Source organism: Lontra canadensis, unplaced genomic scaffold (assembly GCF_010015895.1).
Source record: "Lontra canadensis isolate GAN:19392208 unplaced genomic scaffold, GSC_riverotter_1.0 scaffold120, whole genome shotgun sequence".
NCBI classification, from domain to species: domain Eukaryota; kingdom Metazoa; phylum Chordata; class Mammalia; order Carnivora; family Mustelidae; genus Lontra; species Lontra canadensis.
The window spans coordinates 1636767-1654579 of record NW_022631114.1 but is presented as its reverse complement, the minus strand read 5'-3'; the positions used below and the strand labels follow the sequence as shown (position 1 = coordinate 1654579).

Here is a 17813-nt window from a genome sequence, read left to right as displayed (position 1 = left end):
ACTAAATGATCTACACTTTTCCCGAGTCGGCTGTTTTAGATCAAGGCAGCTCCTCATACCCACCCCGAGATGCTCCTTGACGAAATGCTCTTAACAGCATTTTAAGTGATTCTTCTGCGTCTTCATTCTTAGATTATTTTGCCCCCTTTTCCCTTTGTCGCACTAGTCCACCAAAGTTGCTGCTGACCAGCCTTGTGAGTCCAGTCCACTCTCGCAGCTCAGCAATCCTGGCCCCACTCACATACCCGTGTACCTGGAATGGGACGACGACTGACTGTGTCCCTCTACAACAGAGGGGTACAGAGGGCTATAAAGTTATACCCAGTGCTAGCTCGTTATAAACTATAGCTATAAACTCTGACCAATGCCTTCAGTGTGTCTGAAAATGGGGAGAAATCAATCCTTCCGCCATCCATTGATCACAGAGCAAGGGAAGAGCTACCAGAGAAATTCCCGAGATTCCTTATCTAGAAGCTCTGACACTGTCTAGATTATGACCAGAAATAGCCCTGAGAACTCCTAAAGCAATCAAGTATGGGTCTAGGTCTAAGTAACCAGAGCCAGTGAAGCGAAGTTCAAGGGTTCAGAGGTCCCAAAGGTTCAGCAGTTTCTGCTACATCCCCGCCCAGCCGCACCACCCCTCCCCCCCAAAAAAAAGCTTTGTAGAGGATGGGAGGGCAGCGAGGTGTTCTTCCCGGTCCCCAGCCAACTTAAGCTGGAACAGCATAATCTTGAGGTCGGAGTGATATAAATTAATCTCCCCCAATACTAAATAACCGAGTACTGTTTTTATACAACAGAGTTCTCATTCACTCCATTTTAGCTTTCTTTTCTGAAACAATACTGTATACTCCAAGGTACACAGTCTCCTTTTTTAAAATGATGGTAAGATAGATATAATGTAACATCTAACAATATAACGTAACATGTAATCATTCTTAAATACATAGTTCCAAGGCATTCAGGCATTCACATAAGTTGTGCACACTGTGGTATAAAGGATGCCTACCGCTGCACCACTGGTGTTGAACGAGGGATATATTACTGACCTCTCACTTCCCGTTGCTGATACTCTCTGTTTTTAAGAACGGGGTGTGCAATCCACATCCACGGATGGTGCTTGCGGAGCTGAGGGAGCATATAATGGGTCACAAATCCCACCGAGCCAGCCAGGGCAAACAGCACAACACTGAGAAATGGCTGTGGTACAAGAGGGCAAATCTCATTGTTTAGCCTCGCAGGAGAGGGGAGGGACGTCCGTGAATAATCTATAACACTACTGCCCTTCCCCTCTTCCCTCTAGCAGAACAGAGAGGCAACCCCAGTTCTCATTACAGACTTCCAAAAATTTCTTCCATGCAAAACCCACCTGTGTTGCGAGCCACTAAGTGGGGGGCCAGGGGGGAGGGTTGAGAGCTGGCCCCGGGAAGTTCAAAGGCCAAGGGAAATCTGCCCTTGGCTGTGTTGCTGTTGTTTTTAAAAGAAGAGGTCAAGAATAACCAATACAACTAACAAGACTTTCCTTGTTGGAAGGAACCCCTCAGCATGTAATACTTCCACTCGGAGAGAGTAACTTTTGGAATGTCAAGCCAGAAACCCCATCTAGAGCTCGCCACTTGTTTTTCTAACTGAAAGTTATGTTTCAAAGCTTCTTTTGGCTCCAGGACCTCTGTCTGACTCCTGATGTGCTAATGCCTCCAGTCTCTGCTCCCCGCAGGGTGCCGTCAGGCTGACTCACTACCTCTGGGTCCCAGGACGTGTGCTGATGCTCTAACAAACAGCACAGCTCCCAGGTGTGGGAGGACAAAGGATAAAGCACTTGAACCCAATCTGCCATGTGAACCAATTCTCATCTTGGGTGTAACTCCTCGCAGCACACAGGTATGTTCCTTAAACCTCTTAGCTGGTGTCCTGTTTTTCTCCTCCGGCTCCACTATCCTGCCAATGCCCTGGAGCTCCACAGCGGGCTCTGTTGTTAAGGAAGCTAAGAAGGTGGGGAGAGCATAAAGTCGAATGGATACGTACTCGCAAGGACAGGAACACGGTGCTGGCACTGATGGCAAATGACAGAACAGCAGCCACCGAGCAGATAACGAGATCCGATTTTAAGATGTCCTTCTGCAAAGAGAGAACCAGCTGTAAAGTCTGCCCTTCTTTGTTCTCTCAGCAACTCTGTAGTCACCGGTCAAGTCAGGGAACAGGATACTGACTCTGGATACCCTAATCTCCCGGCGTATCACTTACCTGATGTGCTCCCAGGGGCACATACGGGATGGGCCATCCGTGAGAATAAGGCAAAGGGTGGTGAAAGGGGAATGCACAGGGGGAGGTCGGCCTGCACCTGCTAGCCACAGCAGGAAACAAGCTTTCTATGCGTATAAAAGGCATAAGGTTCTTCTCTATGAACACAGATCAGATACAAGAGCCCACGATCTGGTAAAGGAGGGTAAAGTGTTCATCTTGGCTTCAGTAGAGCTTACATGCAGGCTGTTTGCCAAACAGAAGCCTCTTACACATTCACTTATTTCTTTGGACCAGAAGATTTCACAGTTTAATTCCCCAGTCAGATTGGATAAAGGCCACTTCCAAATCATTTAAATCATGTATCATGGACATGTATGCAGAAAATGAAAATGTCAGTAAGTTGCTAATAATTTTCCATCACATAAAATTGCGGTGTAAGCGGGGGCTGGGGGGAAACAAAACAATGTTAGACCAAAGGATGTTATTAATACTGCATGAATATTATAGGGAGGATGGCCTGTTAGTGCAAATCCAGCACAAAAGTGCTGGCTGGTAGATCTTAAAGAGACACAAGGGACCATCACATTTTTTCTTTCTACAGAGGCCAACTCGCTGCAGTACACAATTATTGAACATTTTAAGGTACCACGCACCGGAAAACTCTGAAGCCATCGCTATAAATATATCAATATCTCATACTGAAAGGGAATAATGCCTTTTAAATCATTGCTTTGAATGTTCTCTGCCAGAAAATTATATCTGTGTACATCTGTTTCCCTACATTTTTTTTTCTTGTTTTTAAAATTAAAATGTGGCATTCTTGCAAGTCGTGCTACTGGCTTTCTGAGTGAATTAGCACCCAAAGTGATGGGAAGAAATCAGAAAGACAGCTTAAATGGAGTAATAATGAACCTGGAGCCATATGATGAAAAAATCAACACTCCTGATAAAAGTAATTAATAATACAGTGAAAAGGGGCACCTGGGTGGCTCAGTTAGTTAAGCATCCAACTGCTGATTTCAGCTCAGGTCATGATCTCAGGGTTGGGATCAAGCCCACATCAGGCTTCACACTCAGCAGGGACTCTGCTTAAGATCGTCTCTCTCCCTCTCCCTCCCTCTTCTCTCCCCCCTGTCCCTCCCCACCTCATGTGTGTGTGTGCACATACATACACTCTCACTCTCAAATAAATAAAATCTTTTAAAAATAATAATACAATGAAGAGATATATTCTCAATGTCCATTTACCAATTATCTGCTAAAGCTGTTCTATAATTCACATACAGGTATTGAATATGGGAAGAATCATACAGTGATAAACTAACTTCTAGATTTATTCTTAGTAATGGTATAAATAATATGGCTAAAAAGTGGTTAAGAATTTCCCTGATTTTTGAGCAGGGCAAATCATTGGGCTTTTTTGGGGGGGGGTTTCATTCTGAATCTATAAAATTTTTGTGATCACAAGGTTTTCACCAGAAATTTACTATTAATGAATGGCCAAAATTCAGGTATCCTTTCATTCCAAAGATTTACAAAAGGCCAGACTTTCCTGAAGGAAAGATCTGTATAGCTCATTGAATCTTTAGGCTATGAAGAGAAATTAACTTTTCCTTCCTATTTCTTACTGACATGGTTTTATGTCATTTAAAAACTACTGACTGCTAACCCAGAAGGGAAGATAAACATTTTCTCAAATATTCTAATTTGAATCCTGCCTAAGGCAAAGTGGGCCATCAGGGCAACTTCTGGGGAGAGGAGGGTTACATTTCTGGGTTCCTTAAAGCAAGAGGGAGAATGAGCTCTGGTGATTGTTATTTTTTTCATAGTTGGATGACATGTGGGAATTCCACTGATTTTTGTCAGTGTCATGAGTATCCGTTGTAAATACAAATGATTGCATGGCCTTTTTTTATTCAAATGTTCCTCCTGCCCATTTCTTTTCTGTATTGTATTTTTTAAGCAGGTCTAGGGAGATATGCCTGACACACAAAACCCTGCATGTGTATAAAGAATACCACTTGGTGAGTTTTGACATATGAACATCCCCATGAAATCCATAATCATAATTAGGGTAAGTAGCACAGCCATCATGCCCCCAAGTTTCCTCCCCTGACCTTCCCTAACCTATGCCCCCTTGTCTCCTCTGTCCACAGAAAACCACTGATCGGCACCATCACGGTGGTTTATCTCATTCCCTAGAATAGGATGTAAGTGGAACTGTAGAAAATGTATCCTTCTCTGATCTGGCTTCAATCACTCAGTGTAATTATTCTGAGAGTAATCCAGGTTGTCTGTATGAATAGGCCACCGCTCTTTATGGCTGTGTAATATTCCTTTGTGTGCACACAGCTGTGGGTAGACATTCGAGATCTTTCCAGTTTTTGGTGATTACAAATAACGCCATGAATATTCACGGCCCTGTCTCCAGACATGTGCTCTCATTTCTCTTTTAGTAGAATGGTTGGAACACATAGTGGATTTATACTTAACTTCTTAAGAAACTGCCACACAGTGGTGCCTCGGTGGCTCAGTCAGTTAAGGAGCTGCAGTCAGTTAAGGCAGCTGCCTTTGATCTTGGGCTATGATCCCAGGGTGCTGGGATTGAATCCCATGTCTGGCTCTCTGCTCAGCAGGGAGTCTTCTCCCTCTGTCTGCCTATCTCTCCGCCTCCTTGTGCTCTCCCTCCCTACCCCCCCATAAATAAATAAATAAATAAATAAAATCTTTTTAAAAAAGAAAGGAAAAGAAACTGCCACATGGTTTCCCAAAGTCATTGTAACCTTTTTGCATTCTCACTGGCAGTGTGTGAGAGTTCCAATTACTCCATACCCTTGCCTACCCTTCGTATAGTCAGTAATCTTTATTTTAGCCATTCCAGGGTTGTGTAGTGCTGTAACAGTTCTCAGAAAGGGACAATTTTACCTCCTCAGGAACATCTGGCAATGTCCTGAGACATTTCTGACTACTATATTTCAGGAAGAGGGAGAGTGACTTTGGCATCTGGTGGGTAGAGGCCAAGGGATGCAGCTAAATGTCCTACAATGCACAGGACAGTCCCTGACCACAGAATTATAAGGCTCAGGATATCAACAGTGTGAGGCTGAAAAACCTTGATGTAGTGCTAATTATGGCTTTAATTTGCATCTCCCAATGACTAATGATGTGGACCATAATTTCACACACTTGGTTTTTAAAATACCACTTATAATAGCATAAAAAATATAAAATACTTAGGGATAAATTTGAGAAAAATGTACAAGACCTGTACATTCAAAACTACACAAACCTGCTGAAAGAAACTAAAGAAATAAATGGAGAGACATTCCATGTTCATGGATTTGAAGATTCAGTCAGTATTACTAAGAAGTCAGTTCTTACCAAACTGATATACAGATCCAGTGGAATCCTAATAGGACTTTTTTGTATAAATTGCTAAGCTAGTTCAAAAATTACTTGGAAATGCAACCGTCTGAGAAAAGGTAAAAACAACTTTGAAAAGGAAGAACTAACTTGGAAGATATATAATATCTGATTTCAAGGCTTATGACAAACCTGTAGGAATTATGAATTGATGGTATTGGAGCAAAAATATATCTAGATCAGGAGGACAGAAAAAAGAGCCCAGACCGAAATATATACAGTCAAAGGATTTTAAATAAAAGTGTCAAGGTGAAATGACAGCTTTCCCCTAAATGAGGAGAAGATAATTTTTCAGCAAATGGAACTGAACAACTAACTGGATGGCTATCTAGAAAAAAACAAAACAGCAACAAAGAAACCTTGACATTTCCTTCATGTCACATATGAAACTTACTTAACTCAATGTGCATTATAAACCGAACTTAAACTATTGATTTATCAAAGAAAGCATAAGGGGAAATCTTAGTGACCTTGGGTTTGGCAAAGCTTTCTTAAATAGAACATTAAAATGTGGAATTTTAAAAGAAAAGAAGTCATTAAATTGGAGTTCATGAAAATTTTAAACATTTTTCTCTTCAAAAATACATTGTTACAAAATGAAAAGGCAAACCAGGGACTGAGAAAAATAATTGCAAAATATATACCTAACAAAGAACTTATATCTATATTAATATATAAAGAACATTAAAATAAGAAAATACATTTAAAATTAAAAAATAAATTCAAAATAAGTTTAAATTTTTAAAATTTAAAAATAAGAAAAAGGAACTTTAGAAATCAATGACAAGAAGTCAAACAATTTCTCTCCATCCCCATTCTCAGCTGCAAATAGACAAAAGTTTTGAAAAGATTTATCACCAAATATGATGGCAAAAGGTAATTATTGAGATTTTCAAGCTAGTGTTAATTTTTTTAAAGATTTATTTATTTATTTGAGGAAGGAAGAGAGAGAACAAACAGGGGAGAGGAACAGAGGCAGAGGGAGAAGCAGACTTCCTGCCGAGCAGGGAGCCTGATGTGTGGCTCGATGCCAGGACCCCTGGGATCATGACCTGAGCCAAAAGCAGACGCTTAACCACTGAGCCACCCAGAAGCCCCACAACTACTATTCTTACAAACCTTTCTTTTTCTTGTGTATTGAATTGAGTGTCTTAAATGCAGTACCATATAACAAACGTGATAATATTATCTTTTTAAAAAAGCAATCTTGAAAACACCCAGACTTCAGAGACTTTTCTTGTGTCCTGTAAAAACAGCCTTTAATACTGTAAAGATTTATAATCTTGGTTTTCTAATTAAATGACTTTGATGATTTTAATATATATTATACATCTCTGTTACTGAAAGACGTAAGAATGTCTGAGGTTTTACTTTCAGTTTTGTTATACGAAAGGAGAATTGCTGGTGTTGCCTTTCTTCCTCCACGTGCTTGAAGGCTAATAACTCCAAGTCTGTTGAATTAGTTATTTAAACAACAGGTTTAGAATCTTTGCTTCATTTTGATAAATATCCTAAGTCTTAAAAGTGAACCACAGGATGTTAGGTATTGCAAAAATCAGTGTACAAAGTATCTGAGCAAAATGCAAATTTAGGTCTCTGCAATTTTTTAGTATGAATAAATGTTTCCATTATAGGATAACATAATATTGCAGCCCTCTACAACACAGAGAAAAAAGGAAATAGATCATTCGTGATCATTATATCCTGACACTAACAGCATTAGCATTTTTATGCTTTCTGGACCAGTATTCTTGCCTGCGAGTGCTGAGGCATGGATCTAGCTGCCATCATGATGTGTGTGGGATTATCTGTGCATATTTTATAAAGGTCTGATCATAGTTTACATGCAATTTTATACATTTTTCAACTGTACTTTCTTTTGTAAGCACTATCTGTATGTATATTATTGTAAGACTTACTAATAGTCACTTAATGACAAACGAATTTTTTATCTTGTGATGCCATAAACATACACACACATACACATACAAACAGGGCCGTAGTGGAAAGGCCAAACATTAATTTCACGAATGAAACTGAATGTGCCATGTTTAGGCAAGCGTTTCCTGATCGCTAGGTTATTAGATTGTTTCCCACGTTTTACCATGATGAATTATGCTGCAATCATGATCTTTATGCACCTAAATCTTTTTTTCCTATTTTAAGTTCGTTCTCTAGAAAAACTCTGACAAATCAACTTACTATATTATAGGTTATGAATTTTATAATTCTTGACAAATTATGCTTTCACAGATGATTCTACTAATTTACACAAATATAAACAATATCTAAGAAATCTCATCCTGTCCCAGTTGGCAATATCATTATTTTACTCTGTGCTGATTGAGTGGACAAGAAAGAATGACCTCTGGGGCACCTGGGTGGCTTAGTTGGTTAAGCTTCTGACTCTTGATTTCAGCTCAGGTCAGGATATCAAGGTTGTGAGATGGAGCCCTGGGTTGGGGTCCATGCTGGGTGTGGGGCCTGCCTGAGATTCTCTCCCTTTGCCCCTCACCCCCAATCATGCACATAAATGCTTTCTCTCCCTTAAAAAAAAAAAGAAAAAAAAGCCATCTAAATTTAATTTACATTTCTTTCTGTAAAAGTAGGGTTAAATATAATTTCCACAATTACTTGTGACTATTTTATCTCTAAATGAAATATATATACATATATATATCATTTGATTAGTTTTGAAAATTAAACTGTGAGTTGTTAGTATAAGAAAGATATTTAACTTTGTCAAATTTGCAACGAATATTTTAACAAATTATTTAATTTTATTGCCTTTAAACCTATAGACGTTTAAAAGTTTTATGTACTCACATCTAACTGTGTGTGTATGTGTGAGTGTTTTATTTATTTTCATTTTATAGATTCCAAGCCTGGAAAATTATCCCCTTTCTAGTATGTGAATAAATGTTTGACTTCATTTCATACTTTTTTGAAAATTTCTTTTAAATTGTTAAAATTGTGGGCCAGACATATAAGAAAGTGCTTAAAATATGTATGTACAACTTAAAAAATAATTATAACGTGAATACCTCAGTAACTATCAACTGATTCAAGAAATCTAGCTTTCTAGTACCCAAAAAATCCCTTATCTGCCTCCCTGATCACAAACTCTTCTTTCCCCTCTTGGGGGCTCCATATCAACTTCCTGGACTGTGGTGAAAATAAGTTTCTTACTATTTGAACAAGAATGATCTGCTCCTTGTGTACACAAGGTAAGCAGTTTGGCTGGCCTATTTTCACCCAACAGATGGCACCAGATGTGTCCTGCTTCCTTTGTTCAACATTACATGGCTAAGACTCATCCCTGCCATTGCGTGCACGTCCAGTAAACAACGCTGTGTACTATGCATTCCACTGCTGATGCCATTTCCAACGGCTCCAGCTTAGGGCCCTTATGAATAAACGAGATGAGGAACAATCTCATATGTGTATTCTGGTACAAATGTGCAAGATTTGCTCCAGGGTAAGTATCCAGGAACAGAACTGCTGGGTGTACTGTGTGTCTTCAACTTTATGATACCTAATTGTTTCCCAAACAGCAACACTAATTGATACTACCACCAACAGTACATAAGAATTCCCTTGCTCTACTGTTAGTATTGTGAGAACTTTTCATTTTCGGTTAGTCTAGGAAGAATGAAATGGTAACTCGGTGTGGTTTCAGTGTAGAGTTTCCTGATTATTAATTAGTTCACACGTGTATTCATGGTTTGGGGTGTTTTTATTTCCTCCCTTGTGAAGTGTATTTTGACCATTTTTAATTGAGATATCTGGCTTTCTTAACGATTGATAGCAATTTTCATCTCAACACTAGTGCTTTCTCTACTATATATATTTAAAAAATCATTTCCCATTCTGTGTATTATTTTTTAATACTCTTTTTGGTTATTATTTGATAAATCAAAGGCCATAACTGTAATGAACTTCCATTGTTTTTTTTCTTGTTTGAAAAAGTCTTTCCTACGTTAGAATTATCCTAAAGATTACTTCCTTTATTAGGATTCTAAGCACTTCCAGGTTTTGTCATCTCATAGTTGGGTGTATAACGCATCTGGAATTGACTTTTAAGCAGAGTGCCACATGGGAGTCCTATTATGTTTTGTTAACTGAGGAAGAACACTTTTTTATCATCCCGTTTTTCCCTCTGTACAGAGTAGGAAGTTACACGCTGCGTTTCTACTCCTTGAGCAGTTACACTGAACATTCCAACATGCATCCTTCACTTACCACGGTTTTGAGCTAATCTGTACCTTTATTTGTCTCCTGGACATTACTAAGAATTTTTAAGTCTTGGGTCCACTTCTCCTTCCAGCCAAAGTTGTAGGTTATCCTCTTCTTATGGTTTTATACACTTAACGCTTGTTTAAATTTCTCTTTGCACTTTCATGCAAATTAGACTTTCCATCTGAGACCATCTGTAGAATGGTCTCAGCATTACATTTAGTGAGAGTTTCTCAGCTTCCTTTTGCCTAAAATATTTTCATTTTGCCCTCCTTTGAAAGATATATTTTTTTAAGATTTTATTTATTTATTTGACAGACAGAAATCACAAGTAGGCAGAGAGGCAGGCAAAGAGAGAGGGGGAAGCAGGCCCCCCACTGAACAGAGAGCGCGATGCGGGGCTCGATCCCAGGACCCCGGGACCATGACCCGAGCCGAAGGCAGAAGCTCCAACCCACTGAGCCACTCAGGCGCCCCGAAAGATATTTTCACTGGGCCTAGAATTCTACCTTGGCAGTTACTTTTTTTTAACAGAACATTAAATACATCAGACTTCTGCCTTCTATAATTGGTTCTGATAAGGGAGATTTTGTTTTTCATGCATTTGAATGTAATCTGTTCGGTTTGACTGCTTTAGGATGGTCTCTGTCCTTGGTGTCTGCAGTCTCACTATGGCTTGTCCCCTGTGGATTCTTATATTTTACTCTGCTTGTCTTTCACTGGGATGCTTGAATCTCCAGATTGGAGCCTTTCATCACTTCTGGAAAATTCTCAGATAGGATCTCATCAGACATCGATGGTGTGCTGGTCTCTCTCGCCCCCCACTTCTCTGAAATTCTGATTAGTTTTATGCTAGGTCTTCTTTCTTTCGCATGTCTTCATCTTTATTTTGTATTTCTTAATTGTTGGTCTGCAGTGTTACATCCCTGGATACTTTCTTCTTTTAGCTCACTAATTCTCTCATCAGGGGTGTCTAATCTTCCATACGTGTGTGTGTGTGTGTGTGTGTGTGTGTGTGTGTGTGTGTGTGTTGTTTTCTTCAGCTGCTTCATTTTCTGGTTTGTTTTTTGGTTAGGAAGGTCTATTTGGTTCTCTTTCAAACATACTGTATCATTTTATTATTTTCTATTGTCTATAAGTTTTACTTTTCATTCCGTCAAACAAAGTAGGTACAGTTCTTTTAAAATACGTGTCTAGGGGCACCTGGGTGGCTCAGTCAGCTAAGTGGCTGCCTTTGGCTCAGGTCATGATCTCAGGGAGCCTGCTTCTCCCTCTGCACTCTGCCCCCGCCCCCGCCCCCAACACTCATGCTCTCTCAAATAAATAAAATCTTTAAAAATAAATAAATAAAATAAAATCTGATAGTTCCAGTATGTGAAGTACTTGAAGACCTATTTCTACTGGTTCCTTGTTTCCTTGTGTAGTTAAATTTTTTTCTTTTTTTTTTTTTTTTTTCTTATTGAAAGCTGCTCATTTTCCTTAGAAAACTGGTTTGGGAAATGCTGGAGACCTAGGAGGAGCAAATATTTGGTTTTGCCATGAGGTGCCTTTTCCAGTTCGCGGCCAGTTCAATCTCTATTCATAAATGTAGGGGGTTTGTACCATGCAGGTGTTAGAACTGGGACTGCGAACCCCAGGCAGATCACAACACCTCCAAGGCTCCATTGTTCTGCTCCACACCCAGGTCCGTCTGCTTGCATTCTCCTGGCTCTGGGAACCGGAGGGATTTCTTCGGGGTCATCATCCCTCCGAGGGTGGGCGCTTCAGGGATCCAGCCCCATGAGCACACGGTGTCTCCCATCGTGCACCCGCTTTGGCAGCCTTGGGCTTTGGTTTCTTAACCCCCCTTCCCCCGCAGCTTGAGGGCTGACAACTGAGGCTCAGGGACCTCCCTTCTGGGCACACGACCTTGAGGCAAAAGAAGCTTCCTGCTCTGCTTCCTCCTGGTTCCCCTGTTCACTTAAACTTTGACTTAATAATTCCTTATCCTTTTGTCAGTTTTTTCTCACACCTAAGGACTTTTTTTTTGTATTTTATTCAGAATTTTCAGTTTTAATCAGGAGAGAGTTTGGTTATAATAATTCAGTTTGCCATAGAATCAGAGATGGAAAAGTCTCATTTGATCTTTGTCTTTCTAACTTACATTGGTGTCCGGTGACAGATGGGCACATAGAATTCATTTCTCCCTCCCACTGTTAACAATGACCTCGACACCATACATTGATTAATCCATTCTTGATTATGACATTTAATTTTCACATAATACATTTGTATTAATAATTGGTCTCCTTTCTGTGTTTTACTGGTTCACTAATCCCATTCTGTGGTCTTGGATGTGTCTCATATTTTTTTTTTTTTCTGATTACTCAATCTTTAAATCCCCAAGTGCTAAGTTCCTCTTTCTTATTCTTCTTTTTCAGATTTTTTTTAAAAAACTATTATTAATGGCTATTCTTCTAAATGAACCTTAGAATAATTTCCCGAAATTGTGAAAATAATTCCTCTGGAACTGTTTTGAATGATATTAAACCTATAAATTTATTAGAAAGAATTGTCATTTAATAAATCTCAACCTTTCTACCCCAAATCCAGTTATGTCTATATATCACCGCTTATTGGGAACTTCATTTACATTTTAATAAGCTGCGGTGGTTTCCTTCATTTCTGACACTACTTGTTAAAATCATTCCTATTATCAATTCATATGTTTTGTTTCCATTGTCAGTAGGATCATATTTTCATTATATTTCCTAAGGTTATTTCTGATGTGTTAGAATGCTCTTGCTTTTCTAAATTTCCTTGTCTCTAAGGGTATTAGTGAATTCTCATATTGATCATAATTGATTTTAATAAACTTTTCTGTGCATTCCACATGTATACAATAACGTAATCTACATTTTTTTTCTTTTAGGACTTAACACGAGCCAGAACTTCCAAAATAATATTCAATAACGTTAATGTTTTGGTTCCCTATTTTATTGGTAATTCTAGACATGTTTAACTAATCAACTGGCGCTTGGCACATTGAACATTTTAAATCCATTGTGACATCTTATGTAGTACTTCATGTTCTCACCCTAAAAAGAAGCTGAAGAAGCCTTGGTCCCACACTGCACAATGCAGCAGATCTAGACAGCATGGCCCCCGGAAAACCCAGATGATTCAACCAATGATTAACAAGAAGCTGTTTGAATTGTATAGCTAAAAATGAGGCTGTTTCTTTTGTTGTTCTATTTTTTGTTTCTAGGAGCTGAGAAAAAGATACAACGGAAGTAACATAGACGAATGGGTGAAGAGAGTAGAGACTGGTGAGGATGGGTGAGGACAGAAACAGGAAGACCAGGCTCCTAAGGCCAGGGGATAAGGGGAAACTGAGCCAGGAGTGGAAAGTTGACATTGCTGTTAACAGCATGTTGGTAATGAACTGAGTGCGTAGCTGGCATTGCACATATGGGCATGTATAGGCCCACGGATGGAGTGCTGGGCACCTCTATTTCTAGATCGTGGTTCCTCGAAGCTCAGTCTGTGGGGACAGTCTCGTAAACATGCAGGTTCCCAGGCCCCGCTGCAGGCCGAATGCATTGGAACAGGAGGAAGGGCTGGAAACCTGACCTAAGGAGGCTCGTTAGGGGCCACACATACGCAGTATGAGTCCTTTAAGAACTTTCAGAAAAAAGAGAGAGAGAAAGAAAATCAGAGACAAGAAGGGAAACCTTGTAATCGTACTGAGCACAAAAGGTTTTCTGCACCAAACTCTAAAAGCTGAATCTCGCAGTCCTGTTAAAATATTACTATTAGACCAGAAGACTTTGCAGCGCAAAGAACACCCACATCACATCAGATCCCCCACCAGCTGTGTGCTCTGCATTACACAAAGCGTGTCCACGTGATGAAAACTCACTAAGGCAACGCCTCGCCCACCACAGCGACTCATCCTAATGAAGCGCCGGCAGCACCTGCCAAGCAAATTGCTGGTCGATTTCATCGCTATTCATACATCATTTTTCAATGCAATAAATCAGAAAGCATCTTCATCATTCATGAAATCAAGGAACATCTGGGGAGAACAGTTTTTCTCAGACTTCCATGGGAGAACTTTCGTGTTGACATCAGGCCATTCCCTAGCTTTTAGAGAAACTGACCCAGGAGTGTCAGCTTGACCTTGTCAAGTCTCAGGGCGTCAACTTTAGAGATCGGGTTGCTGGTGCTATCTGTGCTTCAATGTCAAATGTTTTCCACCCTTTTTAGCGGCCATCCCATCAGCCCCAAAGGTTCACCTACTGCCCTGCTTTGCAAACACACTGCTACTTTTAAAATTCATGATCCACGCCCTTATTCATAGCGACCTCCCTTTGGTTCCTTGGTGGTGGCAAAAAAGGCCCTTCAACCTCCCGCTTCCCCTCCAGCCGCATTCAAAGGCACCGGCAGCGGAGTCTGAATTTTTTACACTATTATCATGTTGACTGAGTCCTGCACATTGTCTTAAAATTGCGGACTGCAGTTTAACTTGTCTAAATTCAATGCGATGTAGTACGTGTTGGATGCTGGCACCGTGGAGACCAAGCCGGACAGAGAGGCCGTTCCAGGATGGAGGAGCGTGCGATCCTTGGGTCATTAACTGCTGTTCTGTTGGTCTGCTCTTCCTAATAAAAACGCAGGACAAGCATGCCTGCGAGACAGCAGTCCGTTCTCTGCAAGCTCAACACGCACATGACTGGGAGGGTACATCATCAAGGAGCACTTACTTTTCAAAAGAATAATGCTTGGGAGTTGATACCAAAGAGGCAACCCCTGCTCCAAGGCCTTCTGAAACCGCCCCAAGCCATTGTCCTGGTGGACAAAGAGCAACCTTCTTCTAACAGTCTTTGTGTTCTGTTCCTTCTTCCTTCTTTTACTCTTTCCTTTTCCCTTAGTGGGCTTCAACCAGTGTCACGGCTCCCATCTCCCACATCCCAGATGTTAAGTCTTAAAACTCAAGGGCTCCTAACGAAGGCTGTGCAAAGGTCATACTTGAACGTGGGCAGAGTACGGGGAGCTCAGCTTCAGGCTGAGGCCAGAAAGGTGGACGGGCTGCCAGGAGCACATCAAGAACAAGCTTGGTGGAAGGTTTCTCTGAACAGCTCAGACTGGTACACACTGGCCTGCCGCTTGCTGCCAGCAGGGGGCGGAGTGGAGTGACCTTGTTTCACTGGAGCAGCCAAGCAACCTCCATCCACTGAGGACCCAGGGAGAGCCCGCAGCAGGCACAGCCATCGGCCTCCCAGAGGCTGGAGAAGGGGCCACACCCTCCAGGCAGCTCCATGGTCCCCGTGTCGTGTGGGCTGCAAACCAAGACAAGGCCCCTCTTCCCGCACTGGTGACTCCTTCCTGGCTGGGGGAGCCCTACTGAGGACCTGAGCTTTGCCCACAAGACTCCATGCCACCTTGAGCAAAACCCTTACATGTGTCATACAACACAAGTATCTCACCACAGACTCCTGCATCTTCTTGGGGAGAGGGTCCGCGGCCAGCTCTTCCAGGCTCGGGTGTAAAAATTTAGGAAGCAATTTACAGGGAATAAAGGACCTGAAAAGGAGCAAACGCACAGCTGTTACATATTCAAAGTACGTGGGTATTACAATGTTTGAGTAAACCGCCTCTCCTGACACCTTCCACTCCCAAATGACAACAGCGGGGGCTCTCTCCTTTAACCAATTCATAATAAAGGAAAAGAGGTACAGGTCAAGTCATCACAAATATCCCGTTTGGATTCTCAGATTCCCTCCTCGTGAGAGTCAAGTCTGGGGTATGGGTACCCTGACTGCCAGCAGCTAAGCTCACAGAGACTCTCTGTTTCATCAGCCCACCAGCCTTCAGCCTCACAAAAAAAAAAAAAAAAAAAATGGCAGCAAAATGCAACACTTCAGCAAAAATATTTGAGAGGAAAAACTGTGCAAACCATATTTAACTTTTGTCCATTTTCTGTGCCTTTTATTTTGCTGCACGTGGGCAGCGTAAAATGCTGGTTTTCTCTGGCCCGCAAAGAGCTAGGGCCATCCAAATATTCCCTAGGTTGGGAAAAATTACACGAGATGATTGATTATCTGATCACAATCGACAGGTTGATATTGGAAACTCTCGTCTCCCATGAAGCATTTCCACTTCCAAAGGGCGTATTTCTCAAAGATTCAAAAGACAAGATTAAAGGAAAGATAGGAAAGTGTATTTGAAGTGACCGAAGATGGTTATTAAATACCTTTGAAATGTAGGCGCCAACTTCACTTTGAACCGAGATAGCCCCACCATGTTGGGAACCAGAAGCAACAGAATGAGACACAAACCTTTCAGAGATACCAGGGTCAGGTCCTCAAAAAAATCACCTGGTGATGCTGCTTAAGGGACCCCAAAAGGACCCTTGTCGAGGTGGGAGCTGCCCACACAGTTCATCCAAGGGGAAGTCTAGCAGCCTCTACTCCCGGCCCTGTGCATTTTACTCCAAAAGCAGCAGAGCAAAGGGCACATGTGTGCTGGAAGTTGACCCCTGATTTTCCTCAGTGTTGGGTCCAGGCTGCCTTTCTCCTACCCTCCCTGGTGGCTGGCTAGGTGAGCAGCGAGAGTCCAACTCCCCACTCCGTGACAAGGCGGGGTGGTGGGACCTGGGCCTGGCTGTGTGCGTGTTACTCACAGGAGTACAGAGGGGTCACTGCTCTGCCTGCTCAGATGGTAGGAAAGTGCAACCAAGAGGCCACAGAAGGCTGAGAACAGCGCTGGGATGTGCTGTGTGCTCCACGGCTCCTGGGGAAAAGACATCAGATACCAGGTCATTGCAAATGGCGGTGCAAAACGTCAGGGTCACCACCTGTGAAACACTGAGTGTGCAGCCCCAAGTTCCCCCCAGACGCACGTGGTGTGCTGTGGTGACTCCTGCCAATGGACATACCAGCACCTGATATGCTGTATCGCACGGAAACCTTGCCTATACATGCACAAACATTGCTTTTTTTACATTTTAAATGTTATTTTATTTAAGTTCAATTAATTAACATAGAGTATGTTATTAATTTCAGATGCAGAGGTCAGTGATTTGTAGCTACATGTAACACCCAGTGCTCATGACATCATGTGCCCAGTTACCCCGTCCCCCTCCCCCCCCCCTCCAGCAACCCTGTTTGTTTCTTATAGTTAAAAGTCTCTTATGGTTTGTCTCCCTCTCTGATTTCATCTTTTTTATTTTTCCCTTCTTCCCCCTACAACCCTCTGTTTTGTTTCTTAAATTCCACATACGAGTGAAATCGTACGGCATTTGTCATTCTCTAACTTACTGCACTCAGCATACTACCCACCAGTGCCACCCACATTGTCGCAAACATAAGATTTCATCCCTTTTGCTGGTTCAGTGATATTCCATTGTGTATATACAATACATCTTCCTTATCTATGGATCAGTCGATGGACCTCTGGGCTCCTTCCACTGTTTGGCGATTGTTGACATTGCTGCTATAAACACTGGGGTAAGGGTGCCCCTTTGGGTCACTACATTTGTACCTTTGGAGTAAATACCCAGTAGTGTGATTGCTGGGTCATAGGGTAGCTCTATTTTCAACTTTCTGAGGAACCTCCGTACTGCTTTCCAGAGTGGCTGCACCAGCCTGTGTTCCCACCAACAGTGTGGGAGGGTTCCCCTTTCTCCGCATCCTTGCCAACATCTGTCATTTCTTGAGTTGTTAATTTTACCCATTCTGCCAGGTGTGAGGTGGCATCTCATTACAGTTGTGATTTGCATTTCCCTGATGCTGAGTGATGTTGAGCACTTTTTCATGGGTCTGTTGGCCATTTATATGTCTTTGGAGAAATCTCTGTTCATGTCTTCTGCCCAATTCTTCACTGGGTTCTTTGTTTCCTGGGTGTTGAGTTTGAGAAGTTCTTTATAG

The 17813-nt window shown here is 41.6% G+C and overlaps 1 protein-coding gene across 3 annotated transcripts in view; it reads right to left on the bottom strand.

The window, feature by feature from the left end:
* The window catches only part of PCNX2 (pecanex 2), a 305450-nt gene that overhangs the window by 139090 nt on the left and 148547 nt on the right, over window positions 1-17813 (bottom strand). For 2 of the 3 annotated variants that reach the window (XM_032841083.1, XM_032841081.1), the window contains exons 16-19: window positions 16568-16677; window positions 15372-15468; window positions 2026-2118; window positions 1050-1200 (exon numbers count right to left, since the gene is read on the bottom strand). In XM_032841083.1, the coding sequence (XP_032696974.1) occupies window positions 1050-1200; window positions 2026-2118; window positions 15372-15468; window positions 16568-16677 (451 nt within the window). The remainder of the gene's footprint in view (window positions 1-1049; window positions 1201-2025; window positions 2119-15371; window positions 15469-16567; window positions 16678-17813) is intronic. The other variant, XM_032841082.1, reaches the window with a different exon arrangement.